The 12,583-nt window shown below is 35.8% G+C and overlaps 1 protein-coding gene and 1 non-coding gene across 13 annotated transcripts in view; one reads left to right on the top strand and one right to left on the bottom strand.

Annotated features, from left to right (window-relative positions):
• Positions 1 to 12,583, top strand: part of DNAH12 (dynein axonemal heavy chain 12) — a 208,735-nt gene that overhangs the window by 38,483 nt on the left and 157,669 nt on the right. For all 12 annotated transcript variants that reach the window (XM_042929731.1, XM_042929730.1, XM_042929732.1 and 9 more), the window contains 2 exons: positions 10,446 to 10,631; positions 11,765 to 11,965. In XM_042929731.1, coding sequence (XP_042785665.1) covers positions 10,446 to 10,631; positions 11,765 to 11,965 — 387 coding nt within the window. The remainder of the gene's footprint in view (positions 1 to 10,445; positions 10,632 to 11,764; positions 11,966 to 12,583) is intronic.
• On the bottom strand, positions 1,348 to 1,454 carry LOC122214621. The gene has a single exon (XR_006200002.1). It is a non-coding gene; the product is annotated as a U6 spliceosomal RNA (small nuclear RNA).

The raw sequence follows: 12,583 nt of genomic DNA, 5'->3' as shown, positions 1-12,583 counted from the left end.
TGCCTACTGTTCTCTTCACTTACATATGCTCTTGTCTCATATCCTCCCCTCCTAAAATCTTTGTTCAAATTATCACCATATCCAGGAAGCCTTCCCTGAGCATCTTGCTTGATACCCCCACTGGTTCTGATTCTTATCCTGCTCTAATTTCCCTATTTTCTGTATCATTTATTACCCCTTAACATACCATATAATTAAATCATTATTGAGATATAAATAACATATAGCATTGTATTAGGTTCAGGAGTACAACATAATGATTTGATATTTGTATACATTGCAAAATGATCACGACAATAAGTCTAGTTGACATCCATTACCACACATAATGGCAAGATTTTTTTCTTGTGGTAAGAACTTTTAAAATCTACTCTTAGCAACTTTCAAATATACAGTATGGTACTATAGTCACCATGCTGTATGTTGTATCCCCAGAGCATATTTACTTTATCACTGGAAGTTTGTACAAAGGATATTTGTTTAATTTATTGATATATCATAATCACTAACAATGATGTAGATACTAAACAGTGTAGATGCTAAATAAGTATTTGTAAATGAATATAGAAAGTCAATAAGGAATTTCATATATGTACTTTTTGTTAATTCCTTCTAATCCCATTTTCCTTATATTCTTTCATCATGAGAGTTTTTAGGACCCTACTCCTACTATTACATGGAGTTAATATTTTTTCCCTTTTAAAATATGGACGCCTGGGTGGCTCAGTGGGTTAAGCATCCAACTCTTAATCTCGGCTCAGGTCACCATCTCACGGTTGGTGAAATCAAGCTCCTTATGAGGCTCTATGCTGACAGTGCGAAGCCTGCTTGGGATTCTCTCCTCTCCCTCTCTCTGCCCCTCTCCTGCTCATGCTCTCTCTCTCTCTCTCTCTCTCAAAATAAATAAGTAAAATTTAATAAAATAAACTCCACAGCAAAGGACTGTGATAGTTGATGATTAAATTTTTACCGGTAAATGGCAAAATCACAGAATAAAGACCATGTAATGATTTGATGGTGTTGTTCACTGTTGTATCTCCATGACTGTAACTGAGCCTGACATATGCTAGGTCATTAAGACTTGTTGAGTATAGAGTTTGTTTCCTCTCCAGCCTCCTACTGAGGTACTGTCCATGCAGGCTGTCTATTCCACACTCAGCTCCTTCCAGCCTCTCACCTTCTGTGAGAGGATAAGGAATTATTATTATTATTTTTTTTTTGATATGGAATGCTTCAGGGTGCCTGGCTGGCTCAGTTGGAAGAGCACAGAACTCTTGATCTCAGGGTCATGAGTTCAAGACACACGTTGGGTGTATAGATTTACTAAATAAATAAATAAATAACTTAAAAAATATGGAACACTACACAAATTTGCATGTCATCCATGCACAGGAGCCATGCTAATCTTCTCTGTATCGTTCCAGTTTTAGTATATGTGCTGCCGAAGTGAGCACGATAATGCTTTTTTCTTTCTTTTTAAAAAAAAAAATGTTTATTTTTAAGAGAGAGAGACAGAGTGCTAGCAGGAGGGAGGGGGGTGGGCAGAGAGAGAAGGAGACACAGAATCCAAAGCAGAGGCTCCAGGCTCTGAGCTGTGAGTACAGAGCCTGATGTGAGACTTGAATTCCCAAGCTGTGAGATCGAGGTTGGACGCCTAACTGACTGAGGCACCCAGGTGCTCAATAATGAATTTTTAATAAAGATAAATTTATTCACTTTGAGAGTATGTCCTTTCTATTTCATAGATGTTAAAAATTCTTTTATTTGGCAAATACTTATTGAGCACCTGTTATGTTATACCAAGTTCCAATGAATGCTGGGGAATATAATGGTAAGCAAAAACACATGATGGTGATAAAAAATGGAAAGTCAAAAACAAAGTCCTTACTAATCAAAATGAAAAGTTGGATAATATGGGTGCCTTAGTTGGTTAAGAATCGGGCTTCAGCTCAGGTCATGACCTCCTGGTTGGTGAGTTTGAGCCCTGCATTGTGCTCTCAACTGACAGTGTGGAGCCCTCTTCAGATCCTCTGTCTCCCTCTCTCTGCCCTTCCCCTGCTCTCCCTCTCTCAAAAGTAAATAAACATTTAAAAAAAGGAAAAGTTGGATAATCTATGATCTTCCAATTTAAAAAATTACCTAATTAAATTATTATTTGCAAAAAAATGTAAACATGACTGTCATACAAATATAAAAATAAACATGTGTCGGGCACCTTGGTGGCTCAGTCGGTTAAGCGTCCGACTTCGGCTCAGGTCTTGATCTCACAGCCTGTGAGTTCGAGGCCCGCACTGGGCTGCTGACAGGTCAGAGCCTGGGCCTGCTTTGGATTCTGTGTTTCCCTCTCTCTCTGCCCCTCCCCACGCATACTCTGTCTCTGTCTCTGTCTCTCTCTCTCAAAAACAAACACTAAAAAAATTTAGAAAAATAAACGTGTCAAATATTTTATTCTATTTATTAATTAATGAGAGAACCAGTTAGGTGGTAAGTCTGGTTCAAAGAGCATTTCAGGAGCTTAGTATTTGTGGGAAACTTAGTAAAGGAATGTTAAAAAAAGATTGCTAGTATTGATATAAAGCTGGTTAATGTCATACAGAATAAACCAAATAAACATATTTGGACTTACCTTTTTTTCAGATAGAATTATTTGCACCTCTACTGGACAAAAAAATGCAAGTTATAATTTTACAATGTCTGGGACTTTGAATAATAAACAATGAGTTGAACATAATACAGTCTTTAGTTACATTTTTCTCAGGTGGCCCTGTACCTGAGATGGCATTGAAAGGACACACCACCTACCTTTTTTTTTTTTTTTTTTTTTTTTGCTCCCCCTCATCACACAAGTTTTAAATAATTGTTATTAACACCTGTTGTGAAACCAAAAATTGGGGGAACCCGTGCCCTGTAATATGGTGCTGGAAACAAAATTAGTGTTGGGTAATGTTGTTTGATTGCTTTCAACTTGAAAAAATATATTCTTATGTACTTATAATTTTATCATTAGCTTACAGTTTGTTATTAGCTTGTATTTTTTCAATAGATTATTGAGATATAATCCACATATCATAACATTTACTCTTTCAAGCATACAGTTCAGTGGCTTCTTAGAATATTCACAGTTTTGCAACCATCACCACTATCTAATTTTAAAACATCTTCATTATACCAGTAAGTTAGCCTGTAGCTAATAGCAGTCACTCCCCATTTCCTCCTCTTCCAAGACAATGGCAACTACTAATCCACCTTCTGTCTCTATGGATTTATCTATCCCAGACATTTCATATAAATGGAATCATATTATATGTGGCCTTTGTGACTGACTTCTCTCACTTAGCATGTTTTCATTGTTCTTCTGTGTTGTAACATGTATCGTTCATTCTTTTTAAGTTTATTTATTTATTTTGAGAGTGAGGGAGATGTGGGGGTTGCAAAGAGAGAGGGAGAGAGAGAGAATGCTAAGCAGGCTCTGTGCTGTCAGTGCAGAGCCTGACCCAGGGCTCAAACTTACAAACCATGAGATCATGATCTGAGTCCAAACCAAGAGTCAGAGGCTTAACCAAGTGAGCCACCCAGGCAACCCCCCATTCTTTTTATTGATGAATAATATTCTACTGTATGGATGTACCACACTTTGTTTATCCATTCATCAGTTGATGGACATTTGCATCGTTGCACTTTTTAGCTCTTAGGATTAATGTCACTATGATTATGCATGTGCAAGTTTTTACGTGGACATATGTTTCACTCCTCTGGAGTATATACGGAGGAGTGAAAATTCTATGTTTAACTTTTTGAGGAACTGCCAGACTATATTCCAAAGGGTCTTCACTGTCTTACATTTCCACCAGCAATGCACAGGAGTTCCAATGTGTCCACATCCTGATCAACACTTGTTATTGTCTGTTGTTTTGAGTATAGCCATCCCAGTGGGATAAAGTGGTATCTCATTGTGGTTTGGATTTGTATTTATCTAATGACTAATGATGTTGAACATCTTTTACTGTGCTTATTGGCCATTTTTATATTTTCTTTAAAAATTAAAAAAAAATTACTTATTTTTGAGAGAGTCAGAGACAGAGCATGAGTGGGGCAAGGGCAGAGAGAGAGAGGGAGACACAGAATCCAAAGCAGGCTCCAGGCTGAACCCATGAACCACGAGATCATGACCTGAGGCGAAGCCAGACACTTAACTGCTGAGCCACCAAAACACCCTAAAAATTTTTTTTAAACATTTATTCATTTTTGAGAGTCAGAGAGAGACAGACCATGAGCGGGGGAGGGACAGAGAGAGAGGGAGACACAGAATCCAAAGCAGGCTCCAGGCTCTGAGCTGTCAGCACAGACCCGGACACAGGCCCTGAACCCACAAACCGTGAGATCATGATGTGAGCTGAAGTCAGACACTTAACCAACTGAGCCACCCAGCCATCCCCATTTTTATATTTTCTTTGGAAATACATCTGTTTAAATCCTTTGCCCATTTTTAAATTGAGTGGTTATTTGTCTCTTATTTAATTGTAGTTTTTTTTTTTTTTGTATATTCTAGAGATAAGTCACTTATTAAATATATGATTTAAAAAATTTGGGAACACCTGGGTGCTCAGTCAGTTGAATGTCTGACTCTTGATTTTGGGCTGGGTCATGGGATCAAGCCCCACATCAGGCTCTGCACTGAGCATAGAGCCTGCTTGGGAGTCTCTCTCTCTCCCTCTGTTACTCTCCCCTGCTCACACACATGCTCTCTCTCTCTCTAAAATGGGGGGAGGGGGAAGAAAAAAAATTTCTCCCATTTATTCTGTGGATTGTCTTTTATTATTTTATTTTTTTAATATATTTTAAGTATCAGGTTTTATTAAAAAGTGCATTTTGATTAATTTATGATCTAGGTAAGCTGTTAAGATATCAGTATACTCTCTGAGGCACCTGGGTGTATAAGTCTGTTAGCGTCTGACTCTTGGTTTCAGCTCAGGTCATGATCTCACGGTTTTGTAAGTTCAAGCCCCATGTCGGGCTCTGCTCTGGCACCACAGAGCCTGCTTGGGATTCTCTCTCTCCCTCTGTCTGTGCCCCTCCCTCACTCACCTCTCTCCCTCTCTCTCAAAATAAATAAATAAACTTAAAAAAATATAAAAAAAAGATATCACTATACTCTCTGGAATAATAACTTCATAAATATTTAAAACAAAATTTTAAAAGCCTTTTTATTTCCTTCACCATTATTGTATTATTGTTTTACAATACACATATAACCTTGTGAATACAAAAAAAAAACCCTCTGGATGATAATTCTGCTACATGTAAAATACAGAATATAATATATATATATATATATATATATATATATATATATATATATATATATATACTTCTTTATTCTTAAAAAATATTTTGTTCTCCACACTGGCAAGTATAGAATAGAATACTTCCAAACATACTTATGTTAGGAGTAAAACTTAGAGTTATATGCAGTTTCTGCACAAATATATTTTAAAGAAATAGATCTCTGCTTGTTATTCACCAACAAAATTGTCATGAGAGTGTGGATAATTAATTTATAGCTTTCAAGTTTTAGTTAAGTGATCATTTTCAAAACTCTTTTTAAAAACAAAATATTGATGGCTGTTTTCATTGTGATCTGTGGATTGTCTTTTAGTTTTTTTTGATGATGTGTTTTGAAGCACAGAAGTTTTAAATTCTGATGATGTCTCATTTATATATATTTTTTTCTTTTGTTGCTTGTGCTTTTGGAAGACGTGAAATCTCTTAAAGATTTTCATTTAGTATGTCTTTAGAAAAATCTTTCTTCCATATTTTCTTTGGATAAGGACAACCCAGGAATGGCCCCTTTGTGTCTATGATATTGCTGTTCACCGCTTTTGTTGATAGACCTAGCACAAACTTGGGAAGAGTGTTGCTATATGCTGCATCTAGGACAGCAGCTCTTAGCTTTGCCGGTCTTAGTTATGCTGTGCATTTTTTACTTGTGTACCATATTCTATTTGTCCCTAATATCTTGGAATTTTTCTGAGAAGTGGAGCAACAATGCAGTATCAACTTATTAAAATACATTTTAAACCTTAGGCACACCTGGGGGGCTTAGTCAGTTGAGCATCGGACTTCAGCTCAGGTCATGATCTCACAGTTCCTGAGTTCAAGCACCGCATCAGGCTCACTGCTGTCAGCTGAGTCTCCTTCTGATCCTCTGTCCTCCTCTCTCTCTGCCCATTCCCCCCTTCTCTCTCTTTCTCTCTCAAATGAATAAACATTAAAAAAATTTTTTTAAACATTAAAAAAAGGAAGCTGGCATTGCATTGAATCTTTAGATTGACTTGGGAAGATCACTGTCTTAACAATATTAACTCTTTCAATATGTGAGCAAGGAGTATTTTTACTTTTATTTGGTCTTCTTTAATTTCATTTAACAATTATTTGTAATTTTTAGTCTACAAATGTTGCATTTCTTTTATCAAATTTACTCTCGAGTATTTTGTATTTCTTGATGCTATTGTACATGAGATTTTTTCCCTTACTTTCAATTTTGGGTTGTTTATTGCTAGTTTATACAAACACAAGTAATTTTTGTATGTTGATATTGTATCCTGCAATCTTGCTGAACTCATCTATTAGTTTTAACAGTTCTTAAATAAATTCCTTTTGGGGGCACGTGGCTAGCTCAGTTGGTGGAACATATGACTCTTGATGTCAGGGTTGTAAGTTTGAGCACCATATTGGGTGTAGAGATTACTGAAATATAGAATGAAAAAAAAGAAATGAATTCCGTAGAATTTTCTATATATAAGATCATGTAGTCTGTAAATAGAGGTAGTTTTATGTTTTTCTTTCCAATCTAATTGTCTTTTATTTATTTTTCTCACATAATTAGTGGCTTAGATATCGACATTAGAGTCTTATAGTTTAAAATTGTTGTTGTCCAGTTCACACAAATTGGCTCCTGCCTCTCAGAGAGAACACAATGTGGAAAGAGAAATAGGCTGTGAACAACTGGTTGTAGTACGAGGTAGAATAAGGCAATTCATAGGTAGAGGATGGTAGCATCCTCTGAAAGAATAGGGCACAGAGCAATTAATTTTGTCATTTGGAAAACAGGTAAGGCTTTACTAAGGAGGTGACCAGAAGTGCAAGTATAATTTTGTTGGGCTTTGAATTGGATTGGGAAGAGGAAAAGATAAGTATTCTTTCTTTACCTTTGTTAGCAAATTTTTATTATCCAATACTTGGAGAATATATGTTACATATATGTAAGCTATGAAGAAAATGAACACCCATGAACCCTCCCCTCTTCTTTAAAATTAAAAGATCATCAATACTCTTGCTTCCTTCTATGTGATCCTTCCCTATTTTAAGCCCCTTAATCTCCCTTGAAGATAAGTGTGTCATAAATTCTGTTTGTATTTCTCTTTTTTGTTGTTAATTCACATTTGTATGTAACAATTTATAAAAACATATCATCTGTATGTAGTCTTCTGTGACTTGATTTTTTTCACTTAACATTATGTTTCTAAAACTCATCCATGTCTTGGGAATGACTGTAGTCGTTCATTTTCACTGCTATATATTATTGCTTACTTATCTAATTTATTGATTTTCCTACTTAGAGTCATATGAACAAAAAATCCCTGCCCTCAAAGTACTTACATTTCATATTTCCTCTTCTGTGAAATGTCTATTAATGCCCTTTGACTCTTTTGTTATTTTTGTTTCAGTATTTGTTTCCATTGTTTTTGTTGTTAATTTATATATTCTGAATAATAATCCTTTGTCACTTATATAATAATGAATCTATCAGTGTGTGGTATACATCTCTATTTAGATTTTCTTTCACATCTTTTTTTTTTTTTTAAATAAGTTTATTTATTTTGAGAGACAGTGCAAGTGGGGAAGGGCAGAGAGAGAAGGAGAGAGGGAATCCCAAGCAGGCTCCATACTGTCAGCACAGAACCCAATGAGGGGCTTGAACTCATCAAACCATGAGGTTATGACCTGAGCCGAAACCAAGAGTCTGACGCTTAACCCACTGAGCCACCCAGGTGCCCCAGGTTTTCTTTAACATAGTTTCTCCGAAATAACTTTGCACAGCTTTCATTTAATTTATCCCTAGGTATGGAGGCCTAGGTGGCTTATTTGGAAGAGCATGTGACTCTCGACCTCAGGGTTGTGGGTTCAAGCCCCACATTGGGTGTAGAGATTACTAAAAAAGCAATAAGCTTAATTTTTTTTTCAAAATAATTATCCTTACATACTTTATTTTGTTGCTATCATAAATTCATCTTTTTGTTAATTATGCTTTTTATCTGTGGCTTGTATTCAGTGGTTCTTTTAACTTTCTTTATATTAATTTAATATCCAGTCATTGTACACAGACAACAATTTGCGAACAATGTTAGGTTTTTTTTTCTCATTATACCCTCCAGGTCCATCCATGTTACAAATGGTATGATCTCATTCATTTTTATGTCTGAGTAATATTCCATTGTATATATACACCACATCCTCTTTCTCCATTCATCTATTGATAGACACTTGGGTGCTTCTATATCTTTGCTGTTGTAAATAATGCTGCAGTAAACATAGAGGTGCACATATCTTTTTGAATTTGTGTTTTTGTTTTCTTTGGATAGTTTTGTTTTTTAAATTTCTATTCCCCATATCTTTTTTTTTTAGAGTATCTAAGTTTCTTCACATTTTATTATTTTATAATGCTAATAAGTGCCTTGTATTCTATATATAAAAAGTAATTCTAGCCAACCTTGGATTTTAGCTTTTGATGAGTCATATATTGAGCCAAACACAAAGGAAAGATATCAGGAATAGATTTTGTAATTTTATATTCTTGAAAAAGAACCCTTTATATATCATGACTTACTTTAAGGATTCCAGTTAAGATCATTCTTAAAATTTTCCTTGTCAAATTAATGTTTTTAGTTAAATCTCAGTAACATTTAAATATTGATCAACATGAATTCCACTCATCATTCTTTTTTTTTGAAGTCACAAAATGATTTTATTAATAACACTTGTGACTTACTTGGTTTTTTTATTAACTAAATAATTAATTTAAAAAATTTTACATCCAAGTTAGTTAGCATACAGTGCAACAATGATTTCAGGAGTAGATTCCAGTGATTCATGCCCTATGTATGACACCCAGTGCTCATCCCACCCATTTAGCCCATCGCCTCATCAACAACCCCTCCAGCAACCCTCAGTTTGTTCTCTGTATTTAAGAGTCTCTTATGTTTTGTCCCCCTTCTTGTTTTTATATTATTTTTGCTTCCCTTCCCTAATGTTCATCTGTTTTGTACCTTAAATTCCTCATATAAGTGAAGTCGTATATTTGTCTTTCTCTAATTTCACTTAGCATAGTACCCTCTAGTTTCATCCATGTAGTTGTAAATGGCAAGATTTCATTCATTCTTTCTGATGGCTGAGTAATACTCCACTGTATATATATCCCACATCTTCTTTATCCATTCATCTGTTGATGGACATTTGGGCTGTTTCCATACTTTGCTACTGTCGATAGTGCTGCTGTAAACATTGGGGTGCATCTATCCCTTTGAAGCAGCACACCTGTATCCCTTGGATAAACAACTAGTAGTGCAATTGCTGGGTCGTAGGGTAGTTCTATTTTTAATTTTTTGAGGAAACTCCATGCTGTTTTCCAGAGTGGCTGCACTAGTTTGCATTCCCACCAGCAGTGCAAAAGAGATCCTCTTTCTCTGCATCCTTGCGAACATCTGTTGTTGCCTGAGTTGTTAATTTTAGCCGTTCTGACTGGTGTCATCCCCATATATTTTATGTATGTATGTATGTATGTATGTATGTATGTATGTATGTATGTATGTTACTTCTCTGGCTGGGACACTCAATACAATGTTGATTAGAAGTAGTAACAATAACTATGCTTATCTTCTTCCTGATTTTAAAGAACATGTCCTAATGTCAACATCAAGAATGATGAACTAAGTGTTTTCACTTGATGTTTCATTTTCACCTCCAAACAGAAGTTAAATTTTGGCATTTTGGTGCAGGCCATTCCTGCATTTATGTTATGTGTGTAGGTGTGTGTATTTATAATTTATGTTATATATTTATACAGCTTTGTGTTTCTATAATAATACCACACTTTTAATTAGCATAATTTTATCACATACTTTAATATTCTATGGAACATTTACTCCTCTTCTTTTTTGCTCTTATAATTTTCCAGGCTATTTCCAAATGTTTATTTGTGCAGATGAACTTTAGAATCATTTTGTTAGTTTCTCTTCTCCTCCAAATCTAATTGGGATTTTGATTGGACTAATCAAATATGTTAAATAATCTCAAGAAACGTTTATACTATTGAGGTTTCATCTGTAAAATCTATGTGTGTGGGTCAGTCAAGAGTGACTCATTATTGTTTATACTTTCACTGTTAGGACTATATCCCTACTGTCTCCATCTTGTGCAATCCAGGAATGAGAGCTCGTCACTGGAAGCAGATATCAGAAATTGTAGGCTATGACTTGACTCCAGACTCTGGAACTACACTGAGAAAAATTTTAAAATTAAACCTTACACCATACTTGGAAAAATTTGAAGTGATAAGTGCAGGTGCAAGCAAGGTAAATATGAAGATCAACTGAAACACTTTATTTGATGAGTTTGTTAATAAAATAATCACAGTTTTTGTTGGGGTTGAGTGTATGGTACTGGATAGCAATGGGAGGAGATGGGGGAACCTGACAGAAGACCACTCTTCCCCCTCCCCCCACCCTACAAAGTGTGTGCTTCTATATTACTTCTTTGTCCTGAATCCAGGCTAGAAATGGCTCCTTTGACCTCTTCATGTGTGTGTTGGCATTTGATGTGTCTGCATTCTAGCAGAATGAGTACAGTCTTCCAGCGTTCTTAAAATATACAAAGGCATTTCAGACTATAGACTGCAGAAAGGCCACTTCAGAGAAGGTCCGGCAGCTATTTTATTCTGGTGTCTATTTTAATACTGGCAGTGGTAGTTTTCACAGCAAGTGAATTTTTTAAAACTACACTATTATTCTTTTTTTAATTTTATTTTTATTTTTTTTAATTTACATCCAAATTAGTTAGCATATAGTGATATAGTTAGCATATATAGTGATATAGTTAGCATACAATGATTTCAGGAGTAGATTCCTTAGTGCCCCTTACCCATTTAGCCCATCCCCCCCTCCCATAACTCCTCCAGTAACCCTCAGTTTGTGCTCCATATTTATAAGTCTCTTATGTTTTGTCCCCCTCCCTGTTTTTATATTATTTTTGTTTCCCTTCCCTTATGTTTATCTGCAAAACTACTATATTATTCTTAGGAATTTTTTAATTGTTTAAGAAATCTTTTTAAACCTAAAGACAGTTACAGTGTCGCCACAGATTATGTTAAGAGAATTACTGTGTAGGGGTGCCTGGGTGGCTCATCGGTTAAGCGTCAGACTTTGGCTCAGGTCATGATCTCACAGTTCGTGGGTTCGAGCCCCGCATCGGGCTCTGTGCTGACAGCTCAGAGCCTGGAGCCTGCTTTGAATTCTGTGTCTCCTTCTGTTTCTGCCCTTCCCCCACTCACACTCTGTCTCTCACTCTCAAAAAATAAATAAAACATTAAAAAAATTAAAAAAAAAAGAATTACTATGTAATGCACTCATTACTGGATTCACCAGGGAAAAGTTGGTACAGTAAATAAGACCTTTCTTCACTAACTCATTCTTTCTTTTCTCCCTTTTAGGAATTTTCACTAGAGAAAGCCATGCATACAATGATAGGAACCTGGGATGATATTGCTTTTCATATAACTCCATATCGTGATACTGGAGTCTCTATTCTTTCTTCAGTAGATGAGATTCAGACTCTCCTTGATGATCAAATTATAAAAACTCAGACAATGAGAGGCTCACCTTTCATCAAACCGTTTGAAAAAGAGATCAAGGTATGTCAAATATGATAGTTTCCGGTTGTTTATAAAAGCTATAAGCTTGGGGTGCCCAGGTGGCTCAATCAGTTAAGCGTCCAGCTGGATCTCTCAGCTCCAGTCTTGATCTCAGGGTTGTGAGTTCAAGTGCTGTGTTGGGCTCTATGCTGGGTATGGAGGCTACTTAAAAAAAAACAAAACACCCAAAAACTGTAATCTTATTACATATATATTACTGTGGAAATAAGTCAGTTTGTGGATAGCTTTGGGTGAAATATAGGAACGGATATTTAAAAATTAATGTGGAATCATATAGAACAGATCTGAAACATTAACACCCACAAGATATGAGTAGCACCCTCACTTCAACAGTTGTAACAAATGTAAATGTCTCTAGACATTGTCAAATGTCCCTTGAGGTGGAGGGTGAAATAGTCACTAGGTTGATAACCACTGGTATACAGCAGGGTATTACTGGATGCTTTTCAGACTTGGGATGATTCCCTAGAGATTAGGAGTTTAGTGTAAGTAACTACAGTCATTTCCGATGGTGAGTTCCAATGATTTAGGAAAACTTTGGACTTCCTAGAGTTTTTCGAAGTCCATGTGATACACATAAGTGACATTGAGCTGTTT

The sequence above is a fragment of the Panthera leo genome, chromosome A2, assembly GCF_018350215.1.
Source record: "Panthera leo isolate Ple1 chromosome A2, P.leo_Ple1_pat1.1, whole genome shotgun sequence".
Lineage (NCBI taxonomy): Eukaryota > Metazoa > Chordata > Mammalia > Carnivora > Felidae > Panthera > Panthera leo.
This window is presented reverse-complemented; position numbering and strand designations above follow the sequence as displayed.